The sequence below is a fragment of the Haliotis rubra genome, unplaced genomic scaffold, assembly GCF_003918875.1.
Source record: "Haliotis rubra isolate DU_JTF1 unplaced genomic scaffold, ASM391887v1 Scf616, whole genome shotgun sequence".
NCBI lineage: Eukaryota > Metazoa > Mollusca > Gastropoda > Lepetellida > Haliotidae > Haliotis > Haliotis rubra.
In genome coordinates, this window is record NW_025767320.1 from 510,838 (window position 1) to 530,951 (window position 20,114).

General features: G+C 39.2%; 2 protein-coding genes across 3 annotated transcripts; both read right to left on the reverse strand.

Annotated features, from left to right (window-relative positions):
• Nucleotides 1–5,820: 5,820 nt before the first annotated feature.
• LOC124256055 (BTB/POZ domain-containing protein 2-like) lies at nucleotides 5,821–6,477 on the reverse strand. Its single transcript, XM_046689980.1, has one exon. It carries the CDS (start codon nucleotides 6,475–6,477, stop codon nucleotides 5,821–5,823), a length of 657 nt encoding a protein of 218 aa, XP_046545936.1.
• LOC124256060 (BTB/POZ domain-containing protein 6-like) lies at nucleotides 6,352–10,622 on the reverse strand. 2 transcript variants are annotated; one of them, XM_046689988.1, is made up of 3 exons: nucleotides 10,540–10,622; nucleotides 8,180–8,457; nucleotides 6,352–6,771 (listed from the first exon to the last, which is right to left on the reverse strand). In XM_046689988.1, exons 2-3 carry the CDS (start codon nucleotides 8,446–8,448, stop codon nucleotides 6,489–6,491), a joined length of 552 nt encoding a protein of 183 aa, XP_046545944.1. In that variant the 5' UTR covers nucleotides 8,449–8,457; nucleotides 10,540–10,622; the 3' UTR covers nucleotides 6,352–6,488. The 2 variants fall into 2 exon arrangements, with proteins under 2 accessions (XP_046545944.1, XP_046545943.1); XM_046689987.1 differs by lacking the exon at nucleotides 10,540–10,622 and adding an exon at nucleotides 9,702–9,820.
• Nucleotides 10,623–20,114: the final 9,492 nt, after the last annotated feature.

Below are 20,114 nucleotides of genomic sequence, written 5' to 3' on the forward strand. Positions count from 1 at the left end.
ATTGCATCTGTCATTAGTTTAGTCACTGGAGCGCCAAATTGGAAACAAAACTCAACATGTGGGCGAATAATGTTTTACGCCGCCGTTTGCAATGTAGATGTACTAGCAATACCACGTCGGGGGATACCAGAAGCTGGTTTAACACACTGCAACCATGTGGGGCATCGAACTCAGGTCCTCGCCGTGCCAAGTGAACGCTTCAGTCACTACTCTACGTCCAACTCAACATGATTGCCATAAATTGTTCTGAAAGCTTTACGGAGACCCTAATGTTGTAATCTTAATATACAACCTAACAGAAGTCGTAGAGCGCACTTTGAAATTTTGGTAAAAGAACCTACTTGCGAGTATATTAAAAGTTGTAAAGTGTCAACACCCAAGGCAGGAGCTCTTGGAATGTTGATCGACATAAAGTGAAAATAAAGAGCAAGTCACCCCTAGTCGTATGGAGAGTAGTTTGTCACGGAGTTTCTATGTATAGGTATTAATTATGACATTTCTAAATTGTGAAACACACGATAGTTTCACTTGTCTCTTTTATTTCAAGTTCTGGGGGCACCCAGTGGAATTTAATTGGGCATATGATTAAATAATATCGCCTCACGGATACATAGAGAATACTACACGAGGTCTCATTACATACGAATTATACGAAACGAGTGTCCTTCCTATGGTATCTGACCGAGCGAAAGCGAGGTCAGATAACATAGGAAGGTCACGAGTTTCTAATTCGTATGTAATGAGACCTCGTGTGGTATTTTATTTATTACCCACGTCTTACATGCTTTAAATTGACAAAATAGCGTATTTTTGTTAGGTTTTTTGTTTCAAACCGAAACCGGTTTCATAAAGAGGTTGCGGAAGAGTTTTGTACTGTAGTGCAATATTTGCATGACGTCACACTGTAATGACGTCACTGCCTTGGTAACCGACGTCACGATGCATGTCAGTTGTCATCGCCTCGTACAGCCTCCTACAGTAAACTACTCCGTAGCACCTCGTTTCTTGGTTTCCAGTTGCTTCATTCGGCTAACATCACTGGTGGAAACATTGCGTTTATGTTTTTCGACGGATATAATGTCTCAGTTCGACTCGCAATTAAACAGCGACACGGCAACGTTCGCAATGTTTACATTCCACAATGCATATAAGTTGTAGAATGAATGAATTCACGTGTTTCTTCTGAATGAAAAAATAGTTACGTCAGAATGTGACCTTATTGAGAGGTCATCGGTTATCCAATCAAATCGTTAGAATCTCAGGTCAAATCGTTACGACACAGGGTCAACGCGATACGACACTCGTGTGACGTACGAGATTACGAGATTATGCAACTACCAATACGTTGACCTCGTGGAAAAATAAACTTCTTTTTCAAAGTCTCGTTTATATGCATAAAGAAACTGGTGCAATTGGTGTCCGTGGGGTGCCAACTTCTTGTCTACATATCTTACCACAAACCTTTCGATGGTATTAATGGGTCCAGCATTTCACATACGGTTTTCACCCTAACATGATATTTCTTTTTTTCTGACTCCTTGTCCTGAGCCTCATTGAACCCCCAAAAGACTAATTTGTATGTGTTGTCATTGTCACCACGTTACGCATCAAAGGCGGTATCGATCAAAGAAGGGAGAGTTTCTTTAAGTTCGTCGTTTGGCATAGTGGTGTACAACGTTAGAAAATAAAATGTTTGCACAAAACTGAAATTGGTTCTTTTCTGAGAAAAAACAAGTGAGTTGTGTTTGAGATTCCAAATGACATGTATTCTACTTGTTTAAAATATGTGTTTAAAGAAAGTCGATAGTATTGACATAAATCTTCGAGACAGGGATTTGATGGTACATTTCCTGGACCCAGCAATATAGCTTTGTACAGATGTTGTGTGTTCTTTGGGAATCAAATTCCGCTTATTAAAATGGTAAGTATAAATTATTTTACTCTGATAAAACAACAAAAGTAAACCGATCGGATAGGGCCTATAAGTCTCGCGAGGCGCTACTACCGGTACTAAGCTGGTTCTTGGCTCCCTTCTGTGCGCGCCAACTTGCGATATGCGAGACGGGGCCCAGCTTACTTCCGGTACCAGATTTCCGGTGACAAGCGTATATGCTACCATGACATTTAAGTATGTTCGTTTTTGATTGGCTGTTACTGAAAAAAATTAGAAGTGAAAATTTTCAATAACCACTTCTGAGAGCTGGTTCACTGCGCGTAGTGTCAAAACACTACGCAAGGGTAATGAGTGCATATTTAAAACGCGTTTTATTCATGGTGCATATGTAATGGTAGAATGGAGATAATCCTATTGTGTTTACATTTTGGAAGTGATTATAGTTGGTTGAACGCTGCTAAAATAAATGTTTCATTTAGCAGCGTTCAACCAACTATAATCACTTCCAAAATGTAAACACAATAGGATTATCTCCTAAATTCAAGAACCAGATCATGCGCGACCGCCAAATATGACTTTACATGACCGGAGTGTACAACCATGCTTCGTAATAGTTGGCTAATCTAGGGATGATTAGATCGAGATTTTTTATTCCTGCAACAACTTTCGGTTCCTTACTGTCAACAGACAACCATGAGACCATTCGAAAAGGTATGAAACGTTGTTTGTTACCGGAAGTACTAAGGTCTTGCGAAGTGCCGTGACCTACTTACGGGCCCTATTGTCACTAGAGGTGTGACGATACAGAAATTTCACGATACGATATCATGGAACGATACGATTCGATACGATGCATATCACGATATGCTATCTTTAGTTATTTTCTTTTAAACAAGAAACAGTGTAAATTTTGACATAACCGTCATTTTCTGGTGAAAATTCACAATTTTAAGGTCAACGATACATATCACGATACGGAAAAAAGCATCGATATATTTATTGTCAGAAAACAGGATCACGATTATCGATACTACGATATATCGTCACAGCTTTAATTGTCACACAGTTCTCAAATAATGATTGTTGTGATTGTATGAACCACCACTGACACCCCTCGCGTGTCAATTCCTGCAGATGTGGTTGAGGAGGGTCTCTAACTCGAACTTCGCGTCCAAGATATCCGATGGTGTTATATCGGGTAATGTTTGATGGCGTTGAATGGGCAGTGACGGCTCGAGAACGGTGAGGTCTAGTGTTGACATCCATGAATATCGGACAAAGAGGCAAGGGTAAAGTTATTCAAATGTCGCATGCTGGCGATATCCTGAACTTACTGAACATAACGTTGATCAATTGGAGTCCCTATTACTGTAATGAGATTTAACTTGCCTCACACAATCACTGTGCCACCGCCAAAACGTTCAGTTGCATGGATCATCTCCTGGAGATATGCCTCGTTACGGAGCCTGAATCACGCCAGACGTACCTGCCTGTGCTTATCTGATTGGAAGACGTTTCCTCAGACAAACAGCCCACAGCCTCCTTCTGGCCCCTGTTTCACAAAGCGATCGTAGCGCTAAGGTGATCGTAACTCCCATACTTACGACTGTCGTAGCGCTACGATTGCTTTGAGTAACGGGGCCCTGATGGTATATGGGTCATGGAATTGGGCTTGCCAGACGAATAAGGACTCGGTCGTCACGATCAGAGGTCTCCCAGGTCACCCGTAGCCACTTTGCTTCCTTATACGATGACTGATAACCGTGTGGTTCGTTTAGTGAGCACCGATGTTGCAACAGGTCATCCCTGCATCATGCATTACAACAACTTGCCATCGTGTATTTTCTGAAAATCTACGTCTTGTCATGTCAAGAAAAGTTGATTTTTAGTATGACCGTCTTTTAAGTCAGTTGAAAAAATAAATCCACAAACTGCATTTTAGCAATTTATTGCCCAATGTGCTTTGTGTTTTCTCTGAACGGGTCGATCGTCAACCTTTCCAGTCAGTTGGCACCTGTTCTACAGTCTGCTACTCACAGCCAACGTGTTGGCCAATACACTCAGACTTGTCATTTTCCAGCATCCTGCTACTCACAGCCAACGTGTTGGCCAATACACTCAGACTTGTCATTCTCCAGCATGCCAGCATCCCGTGTACGCTCCACATGTTGCATCGCTCCATCATAAACAATTTATGAAATCTGCTACGTCATGAATGTATGGTAATCAGAATCAGTAAGATTGACAGACATAATAGTTCGGAGATATAGCATGACCAGAAATTATTGAGAATTTTAGGAATATGTTTAATTGGATTAATAGTATAAACAACCTTGACCAGCTATCAAGTGCTTGGTTTCATTCAAGAGAGACAACCTGTTAATCCTTTTTCATTAGTTTGTGAAGAGTTATCCCAAAGCAGACGACATTTTCAGTGATCCTCAGTATGGATGATTTAGAGAAGGAAGTTGATTTTAGAGTATTATAACAAGGACATCAGATCAGCTAAAGTGATTTCAAGTAGAACAGGCATCCCTTTGTTCACTGTTTATCGTGTTTTGAAAAATATTGCAAATGGATATGGCATTGAGCACCAGGGAGGCGCAGGTAGGCCCCGAAAATTGATTGTCGGTGACAGGAGGCGGCTTGGTATTCTTGTTTCTAAAAACAAACGAAGGAGTTAAGAAAACTTGACTTATGATTGATAGAGGACCTGTGGCTGCCTGTAAGGAGACAATTAGAACTGAGCTGCATGCAATGGGTTGGCAGAAAAGTCGAGGAATTCCATCACTGATCATAAAACCTGAACAAAAGGAGCGAAGGTTGAACTGGTGCTTCCAGCATAGAAATGTTAACTGGGACAATGTGATTTTCTCAGATGAAAGTTCTGTGTGGCTGTTTCCTAATACATTGATATCTGGACCAAACAAACTGAAAAACCTTTATCAGCGCCCAAAGTACAGTCCGGAATTTAACGTGTGGGGTTGCATATCTGTGTTAGGGGCACCGCCCCTCTGTGTATTTGAAGGGAATATGAACAGTGAGCGGTACACAGATATTCTCGAGGGACATTTACTTCCATCTGCTCACGTGTTCTATGGATTTTTTTTTATTTTCAGCAGGACAACGACCCAAAACATCGTTCAAAGCATTCACAGGCTTGGTTTCGGACCCAAAATATGCCATTATTAGATTGGCCAAGCTATAGCCCTGACCTAAATCCAATAGAACATGTTTGGGGACTTATGAAGGAAAGTGTCAATAAGAAAAATCTGACAACATTGCTGAAATGAAAGAAGAGGTGGTCCGATATTGGGACAGCATGGACCACGACTTTCTAACTTCTTTGATCAGTAGTATGCCCCGCCGCATTGAAGCCTGCATTGCTGCCCACGGTGACTTGACAAAATACTAACGGTTCACCTGTCTTTGAATCTGGAGTTATGTTCTACTAATATTCACATTTAATACGTGAGTAATGAGTGAAAAAATAAATAAAAATTACAATCTTAAATTCTCAATAATTTCTGGTTGTAATCGAATTGAGTCAAAATCAGTAACAACACATTAATTAGTTTGTGCTACTGAGGGGAGGAGGTGAGCTACATGGACATTCGTCAACACCTGTTCTAATACTTGGGAAAATACATTTACATTTCGCGTTACTCTACTTCTTTTAAGGGTATATTTTGTGTATGAAATTGATACTCTTTAAACACGTTTTAAGCAGTGTTTAACGCCAGTAGATATGAAAGAACTTGCAATGCATTATCAATTATCAATGAACGTTTCTGACATATCAGTGACACAAAACACGATCTATTAAGCAAGACTGAATATTAAGCCAGGTATTTGCCCTCTCCTCAATGATGTTCGTGTGGTACACATTCGAGAGTCTCTGAAGGTGAACTGTACTCCATCCACCGTTACTGTTTCCTGTTCCCTTCACCACTGGCAGTGGGACCTCCATCCATGTCCACACACAGAGTATAGGTCGACCCAGCGGTCAGGGACACGCACCTGCGGAACAACACGTCATTCCCCTGACAACGACTCTTCAGTTTCATCCTGGTGTTCAGCAACGGCTCTCCAATCAGCATATTCTCAGAGTTATACACCCTGATATTCACCATGTACACTGTACCAAAGGGTCCGCCATATAGTTGACATCCCTCCAGATGGATGCTCTGAGATGGCACAAACGAGATTGAGTGTGTTCCTGGTCTTGAACTCTCAAAACACGATATGTGTTGAAACCTTTTAACATATCTTAACGTTTTAGATGTATTTCTGTGTTCTGGGAGGGCTGTTCTCCTCAGTGAATGGTTAAAAGGAGTAATATCAACACTGGAGTTTATATTTCTGTCCACGATGCGTATTCTCTCACTGTCTGTCAGCACTCCCGAGGGACCAACAACGTTCACAAGAAACTCCAGTGACAGACTGGTAAACCGGATCTCATATCGCATCTCCCCAAGGAGCCTCCGTCTGTTCTCAGGCGTGTCACTCACACCTTCCTTCCGACACCGTTCGTTTGTCCAGGACAGCACTGCTTCAAATACATCTTCCTCTTTCGCTTTCATAATATCTGAGTTTAGGAACTTCTTGAGACAGTCTGAGCAAAGATGAACAAATCCCTGAGACATGGTGACTCTCTCCCTCCTTGTGTCAGGACCTCTAGGGCCTTCTGTTCTAGGTCCAGCTCCCCGTAACCATGACACTCCTCCAGGATCTGGCAGACATTGTCCTCTGACAGGGACGACACGAGGAAGGCCACACATAGATCGTACAACGCATCTACATTATATTTCCTGGAGGCGTACATCAACCCCATCACTGTGTCGGCGTTAATGTCCGTCTTCTCTGTGTACACATACCTACAATAAAATGAACAAGAAGGAAACACGGAATGGGTACTGGTTTCTCATGGATGACTGATCATGACACACTGGTAAATATTAGCACGCAAAACTGATTCAGAACAAAACAGAATCATAATAGTATTGGCAAATGCAGGTTTGCATCTTATAAAGATAATTTTATAGTCTGGATATCCAGACGACAGAAGAAAAAAACAAGGCATTACAACCAGGTGGTACTGTAGTTATTGATATGAACGAATAATATTATACAATTATAGACTCTTGTAGAGGTCGATATCGGTTTTTATTGACCTGAGAAAAACAATATCGACCTCGCAAGCTCGGTCGATATTGTTTTTCTCAGGTCAATAAAAACCGATATCGACCTCTACAAGAGTCTATAATTGTTTTATTATATAATGAAAGAGAAACAGGTTTTAACATAAACTTTTAATGCACACATTGTGCCATCTATCCGAGTGATCTGATTGGCTGAAAAGCGGGGGAAGCCCCTTCTTACGGGATTCCTTGTCTATTTTTAGTAACCCAAGTCAATATCGTAATTTATCAGAAAACTCAAGTCAATATCGTGTTTTGTAGTCAATCATGTGACGGTCTTTTGACCAATCGTGGTACAGGAAAAATACTACCTATATAATAATCTGGTATATACTATAGTCTGTTTGCAGTAAAAACGTACCGATGAATTTCACTTTAAACAAAAACATAAATCAAATAAAGTGAAATTAAGATTGCGAATCCTCATAATTTTACCTTGCCAATTAAACGTTTAAATTTCAGAATTGTATTCAACTTAGGATATAAGTTGTTTAACAGACGATCATAGATTCAAATCGCTATTATTGGTTTGTATTACAAGGGAGTAAACGCAGTACTTGAAACAGTGATACAAAAGCACGTGCAGTACGTGATGAGTGTTAACTTAGACCAACCCTACTTGTTCTCGGCGTTTCATTTAATAAACATACCCCCTTGTAATACAAACCAATAATAGCGATATGAAACTATGATCGTTTGTTAAACAACGTTTATCCTAAGTTGAATAAAATTCTGAGATTTAAATGTTCAATTGGCAAGGTAAGATTAAATGGATTCGCACTTCTAATTTCACTTTATTTGATTTACGTTTGGTTTCACTGCAAACAGACTATAGGTAAGTTTAAAATGTAGGTATATACCTTAAGTTTTTACCTTGCATAGGTAAATTTATTTTCTTGATATCCAGACGACAGAAGACAAAACAAGGCATTACAACCAGATGGCAGTGTACTTTTGATATGAGTGAAAACATATTCTGAGTCATAAGGTTTTCTGTGGATGAAATGTTCAACTTTCAAACGATATACTGTTTAGTAAAATTCAGTATTTTTGTTGAGCAGTTCATAAAAAAAAAGGTCTTTACCTCAAAAACTCTTTGAAGATGTCTGGTTCTATATCAGGAATAGTTATCTCCCCTTTCTCCGCAAGGGGGCCACAGAACATGGCGTGGAAGACACAGCTACGACTGACAAGAACATAGCGGTGAGCTCGGACCATCTGCTCCTCTGACCCCACCCGGAAGGTGACGTCACTGAAGTTTTCTGTGTCGAGCATGCGCAGATTACATTCTGTGACGGACTTCCCTGATTGCCAGTTGTCCACATACCCAGATTTTCGGCTTTCACTTGACATTGTTTTTATCTAAAAAACATACCGGCAATGTGTCATGCAATGATTGAATATTTACACGCCAACTTTTAAGACCATGTACATCAAATATTGAAACTTTGTTTTACATATAAGTAATGTTACAATAAACTAACTAACCACACACCTGTTACTACAATTCACTTTCCGTTTTCACAATGGTGGTTTGTCGTTTTGTAATAGGGGCTGTGGGGTCTCCTAGTGGTTAAAGCTTTGGCTCGTCACGCCGAAGACCCGGGTTTGAATCCCCACATGAGTACAATGTGTGAAGCCCATTCCTGGTGTCCCCCGCCGTGATGTGGCCGGAATATTGCTAAAAGCGGCGTAAAACCAAACTCAGTCAGTCAGTCGTTTTGTAAAATCCGTGATTTCGACTTGGTGTCGTTTCTTTTGCCCGTTAGTTTAGGTCGAGTGAAGACCTATACTCAGCAGACAGATCGTTTCAGTTTTCACAGGTACATAATTCAAGTCACATCCATTACTCTGATAAGATGCCCCTCTGCGGGAAGATCTGAGAACTGATAGCGAATGTCACTTAGGCGACGCATTACACAAATTCTTAAGAAAGGAGCTTGGGTAGGCTACTTCAGGCAGTAAGATGGCAGGTTTCTTGTTAGAGTTAGAACAACGTTTATGGTATCGTGTCGCTGCATACATCTCGCCACCCTTGTAGTGAGTGAATGAGTTTAGTTTTACGCCACACTCAGCAATATTCCAGCTACATGGCAGCGGTCTGTAAATAATCGAGTCTGGACCAGACAATCCAGTGATCAACAGCATGAGCATCGATCTGCGCAATGGGGAACCGATGACATGTGTCAACCAAGTCAGCGAGCCTGACCTATTCTATCCCGGATCCGCCACCCTTGTAAATATGTGGGGCTATCGGGCAGCGAAAATTGTTAAAGTGTCTGCTCGTCACGCTGAAGACCGGGTTCGATTCCCCACATGAGTACAATGTATGAAGCCTATTTCCAGTGTCCGCCGCCATGATATCGCTGGAAAATTGCTAAACGCGACGTAAAACGATACTTACTCACCCTCTAACTGTGAGTATGTAAGTATCATTAAGTTACATGGTACAGAGGGCGTCCCCCCAGCAAGGGAACCTACTTATATCAGATCTGGGAACGCGGACACCACGTGGATTCTTTGATGTAAGATCATATATCACTTCGCAAGTATAACAACACGAGTTCCAACAAAATGTGCTCATGCTGATGCAGCAGCGCGTTTACCTCTTTGGTCATATGGACAAGGCGTCCGACATAGACCACGGTTCTAATCCGAGCATGGGAGTGAGACATTTTATGGCCGCTTCGCTAATCCCAGCCCCACGTGCCATATAGTAAAGCTGAAGGCACGAGTACTACAGATATGTACCTCTGTATACAGATATATACCCTGGCCATAATGAGAATACAGAAACTTACCCTAGGAAGATTCCATTCCCATTGTGTCGTATTCTTGATAGGAACTGTCATACTGTTGTATTAGATACATTTTATGTAAGTAATGAGAATACACAGTAACGGATATTTCGCGACGATGAATACCACCCGGAATCAGTTGAACGGGAACAACTACACATGCAGTTTCGGTTTTGGATTGCGGAATATGGACTTTTAGGGTACCGGGTACGTTTCTGTATTTTGACTTTGTTTAGGGTACATATCTGTATACAGAAACGTACCTGGGGTACGTATCTGTAGTACCTGTGCCGACAATGATCCCTTCAGCTATAGTAAAGGGACACAACTCTGTCGAGACTCTCGCGTGTTATGCTCACTCTCGCGTGTTATGCTCAACAAAACTGTGTATTAACCAGCGCCTCAATTTCCACAATACACCTGCCACTACCGCACGTTTTCAGCGCAATATATTACAGCATAGTCTCCTCATCTCACGAAATGGTACAACAAATACCACAAGTTTTCTGTTTGTCATGGGACAGGCCGTATTGCACACGTGCCACGTGAAACTGCATGATGAGAAAATGTGACCCAGCACGGGCTTTTAACGCTGATTACATTGCCAAACAACTCGGTTAACTTGGGACAGCAGTATAGAACCTACCTTGGTGTTACGCAACCAGCCAATATACGAATGTTTACAGTTGTTGACCCGAGTCTCGTTATGAAACGACTTCCGCTATTTCGATGTGATATTTTACGTATGCTTTTTCTATTTCTATGACAAGGGAGGTAACCTCGGACAAAGTTACACCGATGCGCAAATTCGTTATACGTCACTGTTCTTAACATAAGGTACAGTTCGTTTGAGACAAAATGATACCGATGAATTGCAATCAAACACAAAAACAAATAGACATAAAAGAAGCAAACCAACGCGGAGTGCAATAAAAACAACAGACCAACTCTAGAAAAAAATTGCATAATTTGTGTCACAAAAATAAAAAAAGTTGTTTAAGAAACTGTCATCATTTATCTGTGCGTTTTCCCAGTTTGGTACAACGGCGCATTGGCAACTAAAGGAACAGCGCGAAAAGCGAGATGCACGTGCGTTAACGGGTTCTCAACAAATTTTTGAGCTGGCGAGATGGCACGTACCCCAGCTGCACGGGCAGTGTGCTGTATGATTTAAAACAATATTTATTCATTATTAAATGAACGGATTGGTAAACAGGCTATAAGCCTATAAAAATACCTCTCCGAATACAATGCGATGGGAAACATTTTATATACATTCATCATTTCAGACAAGAGAACACACCATTTGAGGAGTAAAAGACTTAATGAAAAAGACAGTAGTATAATTAATCAATTAGGTAAAAAATCGTTTTGTTAAGGTAAAATAGTCATGTAGAGATTTTACAATATTTTCATTGATTTCGTCAGAATATGAGTAACGTCCACATAATACAGATTGAATATTAAAACCATTTATGTAACAGAAACACTACGATCGAATTGTATTAATATTTGGACAGATAAATAAAAAATGAATGGCATCTTCATAATGATGGCCACAAGTGCAAGGAGACGTATTTTGAAGAAAACGGTCAAATTTATGTGCGTTTAAGTCACTACAGCCAAGTCTTAACTTACAATGAATTATTTGATTAAATCTATTACCAGTGTTTCTGAAGACGTTGGATGAGACAGTTCGATCAAAGTGTTTCTTGAACATGGCAACGGAATCTATGTTTCTTATATCATTTTCTAACTTGTTCCACTCCATCACAGAGGATGATAAAAAAAGATTTTTTATATGGTTCCGTACGACATAATGGTACTTTGAAGCATATTACTAGATCTAGATCCATATGTGGATACAGAGGATATGTTTATTGGAATTAGATCTGATAAATACTTTGGAGTTTTATTATGGAACATTTTATGAAATACATACATTTGGTGATTTTTACGACGTTCCCTTAATGATGAAATACCAGTTTCATGGTATATTTCGGAATGACAAACTCCTCTAACTGATCAACATATGGTTCTTAAAGCATCTAAGTGAAGTTTTTCTAACAATAACTCTTGAGTTTGTGTACAGTTGTTCCAAATATGATCACAATAGTCAAAAAGTGGTAAAACAAATGAACTATACAGGGTTTGGAGGGTTTTCCTCTGAAGGCAGTATTTCAGACTTCTTAAACAATTGATCATAGGACTGACTTTAGAAATAATATCATCTATATGTATATTCCAGTGGCCATCACTTTGTAAAGTCAGCCCCAGATGTTTATGAGTGTCGACAGACTTTATCGGTATATCATTCATTATAAGATCTGGCATTGATGTTACTGTTTTCTTTCTAGAAAAAATGATAGATTCAGTTTTATTGGGATTAAAGTTTACTTTCCATGTCTGGGCCCATTTAGCTATTATTTCTAAATCATCGTTTAACATATTGGAAGATACCATAGGGTCATCAATTATCACATATAAGGATGTATCATCGGCAAATAATTTAATATCACTCTGTATATCTTCAACAATATCATTGATATAAACCAAAAAAAGTAAAGGTCCTAGGACTGATCCCTGAGGGACGCCAGCTTCAATTGATTTAACATTTGACTTATACCCATTTATTACTGTAAACTGTTTTCTATTATTTAGATAACTTTCAAACCATAATAAAAGAGATCCGCGAATTCCACTAGCCCATAACTTATGCAAACGACCCTTGTGCCAAACCCTATCAAACGCTTTACTTATATCGCAGAATACAGCGCGTACCTCCTTGCCACTATCCATCGCCTTAGCTATATAGTCATACAAATGAGTGAGCTGGTATGATGTAGAATCACCAGTTGTGAAACCTGACTGTAATGAAGTAATAGTTCCATTATCTAGAAAAAAATTGACACATATTTAAAAACACACTTCTCAAATACTTTTGAAAGACAACTAGTAAGTGAAACTGGTCGATAATTAGTATAATCATGAACATTATGTTTCTTATAAATTGGAACAACGGATGAACATTTCCATATATCTGGAAATTGAGAAGAGGACAAAGAAATATCAAGCAGGTTACAAAGTGGAATGGACAATTGTTCAGCTAAACATTTTCAGACACGATTGCTTAGATGATCTGGACCAGTTGCCTTAGTGACATCAAGCGACAGTAAAATATCCCTTACTTCAACGCTTTGTAATCTTATATGAGTGAGACAATTTTCCACGTTAATATCAGAATATGCATTAACATCATCAGAAGAACTGTTAACCGCTGCCATACTCACAAAGTAGTCATTAAAAATATTTGCTTTCTCAATATCATCTTCATAAACAACACCATTGTGTTCAATGTGTGGAAATATCTTAGCTGTATCTGTTTTCTTAAGATAATGTTTAACAATCCGCCGCCAAGATTTACTACCATGTTCTGTATTGACAACATTATCAAGTTTTTCAACATACAATGACTTACTTTTACGTATCTCTGAGATAAGCTTATTTCGACTTTTTCTAAATTTTTCCCAATCATTAGGCAAGTTACTACGTTTAGCCTTTCTATGAATTCTATTTTTCTTACGCATAAGTTTTCTTATAAATCCGTTCATTCACGGAGCAACATTTGGACGAATTACGACAGTTTTATTTGGAATATTTGATTTACATAAGTCTGTTAATGTATTCACAAATTTTCAAGCAATGGCATCAACATCATCATTTTGTGTAAGAAAATCCCAATTAACATCAGCCACATTTTGCCGAAAGGAATTTATATCAATATTATCGTAATTATAAATGAATCTTGAATAGGCTTCTTTCGTCTGTTTAATAGATTTAGGCGACACGCTAACTGAACAATGGCCACTGCAGAAAGGGTGAGTAACACCCGAGGAATTTTTACAATATCAGGACACGATACAAATAGTAGGTCAATAAGTGTTCTCGATTGTTGAGTAATACGTGTCGCCTCATTTATCAGTTGCGTCATGCCATAATTGTCTTAATACGTTCAATGTTAGGATCTATTCTATTCAACGAATTAGTATTGAAGTCCCCAAGTACTATAGTCTTAATATTAGTATCTATCGCTAAGCCTATTGATTCTTCAATCAGATTCCAGTAGTGGGAACTAGTATTTACACGATAAAACGTACCGACAACATAACTCTTGTTTTTACACGTGATCGGTGCCCACACTGCCTCTAGTCCTGGAAGTTGTAAATCAGGCCTATGCTTACAGTAAATAAAGTCTTTCACATAAATTGCAACCCCACCTCCCCTAGTTTGTCTATCATTACGAAATGGCGGATGAAACCAAGGCATAAGAATGTCATAATTTGAAATACCATCATGCAACCAAGTTTCTAATATACATATAACATCACATTCATGGAGTTCTGCGTAAACTAAGTCTACTTTATCAGTAAGACTACAAACATTAGTATGTACAATACTTAAATCTGAGTTAACTGGTCCCGGGTTAGGGTGAATATCTCCACAACAGAGTAGTAATAATAGAGCTATCTGAATACCCCTGACCCCAAGTGTACAGACTAACACCACCAAATAATAAGTAGATATGTCTATTTTACCATGTTCTTTATTTAGGGACTTACAGTGATACACCCCGATTCTCAGCCGGTATATTGAGATGTCAACCCCATCTAATAATCTTAAAAGTGACATATATGTGAGAAAAGGGGTACATACACATGTAAGTCATTATGCTGTATGTACTTAGTAATTGCATACTTGGGTCACCCCCTGTAATTTTCATCCTTGAAGAAATCATAGACTTTGTAAATTATAGATTTCCTTTTCTCTCACTTTGTCAATCAGCAGTAATCACTGTCTCTGACGTCACTAATGCACGTGCATCTCGCTTTTCTCGCTGTTCCTTTAGTTGCCAATGCGCCCTTGTAACAAACTTGGAAAACGCACAAATATATGATGACAGTTTCTTAAACAACTTTTTTATTTTTGTGACACAAATTATGCAAATTTTTCTGGAGCTGGTCTGTTGTTTTTATTGCACTCCGCTTTGGTTTAAATCTTTTATGCCTATTTGTTTTTGTGTTAGATTGCAATTCATCGGTATCATTATGTCTCAAACGGACTGGAAGTATGACCACAATACTTCTGAAATGAGGCCAGGCTCGTTAGAAAATTAAACCAAAAACATGATCTCATCTGAAACACCCGGGTTATAGATGAAACGGAATGACGCCGAGAAAATCGCGTGAGTTAAACAACTAAAATTCCCAAGTAAAACGGCTCAGTATCCTTTTATGTTGGCATTAGAATCAACTAGTAAATTAAACAGATCTCATGGGCTCACATGCAAACACAAATTGGTCATACACGTGTGAAATGGTACACTTAATCTCGAAATAGAAACGAAACTTTAAGGGAAGACAGAAGAGTTAATTATATACACAGTTATGAGACTCCGGCTGTGATCTAGCATCTTCACGTGTACAAGCGTGATCACAACTTATTGTGATGGTTGAATAAATGATTGTTTTGTGTTTTATGAACAGTCCTAAGTGTTAGAGAATATCCACAGCAATCTACCAAGTCTGACGCTATATATTTCCTTTTCCTAGTCTGAAAGAACCCGTGAAGATCCAGGTTAGAATTGGTCTTCAGTAACCCATGCTTGTCGTAAGAGGCGACTAACGGGATCGGGTGGTCAGGCTAACTGACTTGGTTGACACATGTCATCGTATCCCAGTTGTGCAGATTGATGCTCATGATGCTGATCACTGGATTATTGACCGACCGCCACCACATAGCTGGAATATTGCTGAGTGCGGCGTTATGCAACACGCAAACCATCAACCCAGTCTGAAAATGGTGTTTTCACATTTTGACTGTTCCAATACACATGCACTGTTAAGTTAGTCAATAGAAACAGAAACTGAAATAGAGACAGACCTTTGTGGTATTCAACAACGAGGAGAGTTCTATGGATATACATCTTCTTTAATATAATATGAGCAACGTTTCGGTGCAGCTACTAACACCGTTATCAAGCAAATGATGGGGATTTCTTAATGCCAATCAAACAAGTTTTTGGTATTTATTCACTCACTCACTCACTCACTCACTCACTCACTCACTCACTCACTCACTCACTCACTCACTCACTCACTCACTACTCACTCACTCACTCTCACTCACTCACTCACTCACTCACTCACTCACTCATTCACTCACTCACTCACTCACTCACTCACTCACCACTCACTCATTCATTCATTAATTCATTCATTAAGTGATCCATCACAAAACAGTGTACATAAAGTTTGTTGATTAGGGAATTTCCATAAAAACATGATGATGCGGACATACTTAAGAAATACAGTGCGCCTTACCAGCATGTATAGTGTAATAAAACACACTTTCGCCCTGAACTATTATAGTTAAAGTGCAAGGACGCTTGCGTTATTACACTATACATGGTGGTAGAGCGAACTGTATTTCTTTCTAAGATGCCAAATTTAATACTTTCTAAGGATAATTACGATTAATTTAAGGCAGAAAACAAACGACGGTGTCGGTGACCTAAATTAAGAATCCTCGCACAGGGCTAACTGGCGCGCTGTTCTATTGATGTGTCTCTCTCCCCTTACGTTAAGACGAACGTTACCAGAAAAACAAAACAAATGATAACAGTTTCATGACGGTTTACACTCGGATTAAATATTAAATATCCTCTCTGAAGTATTTTAATTACGTCTGTCATTAACCATATGGGGCACTATGAACGTCGCATTTCTACTACCAAAGTAAGTTTAGATCAGTACATCCCGATGAAGCTGAGTAGTCAAGTGACATTCCACGATTGCATTGTGGGAATGTAAACATTGCGAACGTTACCGTGTCGCTGAAAACTTGTGAGTCGAATTGACACATTTTAACCGTCGTAAAACATAAACGTAATGTTTCCACCAGTGATGTTAGCTGCGTAAAGCAACTGCAAACCAAGTGACGGGATGCAACGGTGTAGTTTACTGTACGAGGCGATGACAACTGACATGCATCGTGACGTCGCTTACATTGTGACGTAATGTAAAATGGTTCGATTACGAGGGGGCGCACTAGAATGGCGCAGTGACGGCATTACGTCATTCAATTGTTACGTCATCAAAAAAAAACTATCGCGTCGCCGATATAACTAAATTTGCGGCTATATAACCACCGGTATACGTCCCCAACTCGTCAAACACAGTACAGTTATTCCCATTCTAACTCAACTCGTTTTACGCTGTTTTTTTCGTGAAAGAAATTCATTATTTAAACCAGGTCAAAGTTCCTCTAGGTCAAAGGTTAATCATATCGCTCCTTGAACCTACACCATCGCCAGAAAAAGTAGTCCCTTTTCAAACTACACACGTTTATTATGTGCACACAGACTAAATCTGACAATGATGAATTGATCATAGTATTATAGATAAAATGGACGGAATTATGATGAAACAGCCTTCAAGTTATAGGAATGAGCGGCCCGCTGATTCCTCAACTACGGGCCATTATCAGTTCTCTGTTGTCAAATGACGTCACAGCAGGTGACGTCACGCTCCATAATGACGTCATAAATCTTGTTTCATGATCTAACATTGTTGGGTCAAGAGCCCGTTGCGAGTAAGTTGTTTGAACTGTTTTGTCTTTTTAAACACAAATTCCACCCATTTTAGCTGGATAGGAGAGTCAAATGACCTATGGCTTCTGCAAATGACAATGTCCTGCAAAGCAGCGTTACCTCAATAGTGTAGGGATACATTCAAAGGTTTTGGTGAATCGGTTTTCAAATTGCGACGGTATTAAGCTGGTTCCCGGCTCCCTTTGCGCGCGCTAACGTTCGACAAAGCTAGGAGCCGGTATAGGCTGCCATTTAAAACGCTCTGCTCGTTTATTTGACGTCACATCCGGATTGGTCAATCTGGATTCCGCCGCGATGAAAGATCTTGGAATCATAAGACTTGAAAAGTGAACGTTGTGCGAGAATTGCACTACGGTCCTGGATCTGCGTATGGCTATAAAATTACATAGAAATGTAAAATATTAGAGAGGCAATACACGTATAAAGATAAGGGTCATAACTCCGACATGCTAGGTCAATGCAACTCTGAATACTTGGAGAGAATTTTTTGTGGATATTGACGCTATATTTTCGTTATGGTTTGTTCACCATGAACCAAACTATACAAGTACAAAGTTCCACAATGTGAGCGGATATGTTTTGATAGTTGCACAATTCATAAGAAAAGATGACAAAGTACTACATGAGAAAGCACGTAATAGCGATTTGGATGGCCCTATCTGATACATAATTTAGTTCTTAGATTCCCATATTCTCCTGTTAGTGTAGACGTATTTTGACTAATTTTGCATTATTATTAATAGAGTACTAACCATATCTTCAAATGTAATGAAATTACTGAAAATAGTACCACTGGATGCGGAAGTATTTTGTGACGCAGTTTCATAGGATCTGAAAAGTGAACGTTGCGTTGGATCTACGGTCCTCCGACTATAACATTATGTTCAGATGTAGAATACATTTAGATCTGCTGACACTTGTCTAAAGGTACGAGATTTTGTATACAACACTAACATTGTCAATTTCCTATTAAAAGTATGTTCAAACCAACTAATTATCAAACGTTCATAAATCTATAAACTACACAGTGTAAGATCTGAATTGTGATGATTTGTTTACATTTTAAACAAGTAGAGTTTGCTCCGCCTTCGTTTTCACACCTTCATCTATATTGCTCAATTTCATATAACCACTTTGTATTGATGACAAGACCATATTGCTTAAAAGCCTACCCATGTTGATTTAATATTTGGTGAAAAGGATGAACAAAGAGTTTGCCGCGGTGTTGATGCATCGCCTCAAAAGTTTTCTTGTTGCTGTACTAAAGTGTCTTCAGGACACATTCAGCATTTTCTAAGTGAATAATTCAATACTTATATATCGCCACAAAATATTATAAATTCATTTTTCGACTTACTACTGATTTTGTGCCAGTGTTGGGCCTGTTGGCACACCTACCCACTCTAAAACATGTATACCTTTCTAACGTCATCCGCGAGGAAAGTTTGGAATATTTGCAATACGAGATTTAATTTGTATGCGTGGCTCGACCGATGTCCACATGTATAAATTACCTGCATATTTGTTTTGTTCATACATAAGAGATGATTTTATTCGCTCGCAGTTTTCTGACAATCTTAAAATAAAAATCTTTGTCGCATAGGGAATTAGGGTATGTATTTGAAAAGCGACAATCCTTTCACGCAAATAAATCGAATATTTACGTTTACTATTATTTCTCGTGAATATTGATATCAAATATGTACAATAACAGAAAGTAAGAATTTTGAAAAAGAAGTTTCAAAAAAATAAGAACAATTTATATTTGTAAAGGTCTTTCAAGCGCCTGCATGATTTTTGAAAACGATACAAAATGTGTTTTGACGTCTTCCGATGAAGGACAGCGCGGCCGTCTAAAAAATAGCTACCAATGGAAAATGACATAACATTGTCAATTTTGGCTTTTCGTAGGCCTTCTCAGCCATCGTCTCTTTGGCCTGTACCGGCTCGTATATTGCGATATGCGAGACGGGGCCCAGCTTACTGCTCCCAGTTGCTGCTGACACAAGAAAAGTGTCTTGTTTACAAACATCAGCTTAAGTTGGGCCCCGTCTCGCATATCGCAATAGCTTTGGCGCGCAAAGGGAGCCGGGGACCAGCTTATGTATTTCGCAGACGGCCTGAAGTTAATGACGTCAGAGTTGAAAACATGACGTCATTACCTTTGTCCTCACTTATTGTAACTTGTCAGTAACTCGCTAACGATGGCAGAAAGTCAAATCTCAGCTTGGCCTGAAATCCAGCAAATTTTAAGAACAGTTTGCAATGAAAAACGTCCGTTCCACCCACTGTTTTTGGATTTGCAGTGATACCTTAAGTTATTTTTATGTAATGAATGAATTAATGTTGCAACACATGTTATCTTAAATTCTAAGATGCCTAGCGGTTAGAACAATCGAAAAAATACATTATCAGACAATAAAGTATACCCTAGTGTACTGTGATGTCACTTGCATTGTGACGTCATAACTCAGTAATGTCGTCATAGTGACGACGTCATAGTCCTAACTGCCAGTTCACCTGATGAAGGGACCTGGAATGGTCTCGAAACG

Coding starts and splice junctions, on each gene's coding strand:
- LOC124256055 (XM_046689980.1), bottom strand. CDS start 6,477: ATGAAAGCGAAAGAGGAAGATGTATTTGAAGCAGTGCTGTCCTGGACA.
- LOC124256060 (XM_046689987.1), bottom strand. CDS start 9,770: ATGTCTCACTCCCATGCTCGGATTAGAACCGTGGTCTATGTCGGACGC. Junction 8,458..9,701: donor TTGTCCATATGACCAAAGAG/GTAAACGCGCTG, acceptor TATGTTTTTTAG/ATAAAAACAATGTCAAGTGA. Junction 6,772..8,179: donor ATCTTCAAAGAGTTTTTGAG/GTAAAGACCTTT, acceptor ATTTTATTGTAG/GTATGTGTACACAGAGAAGA.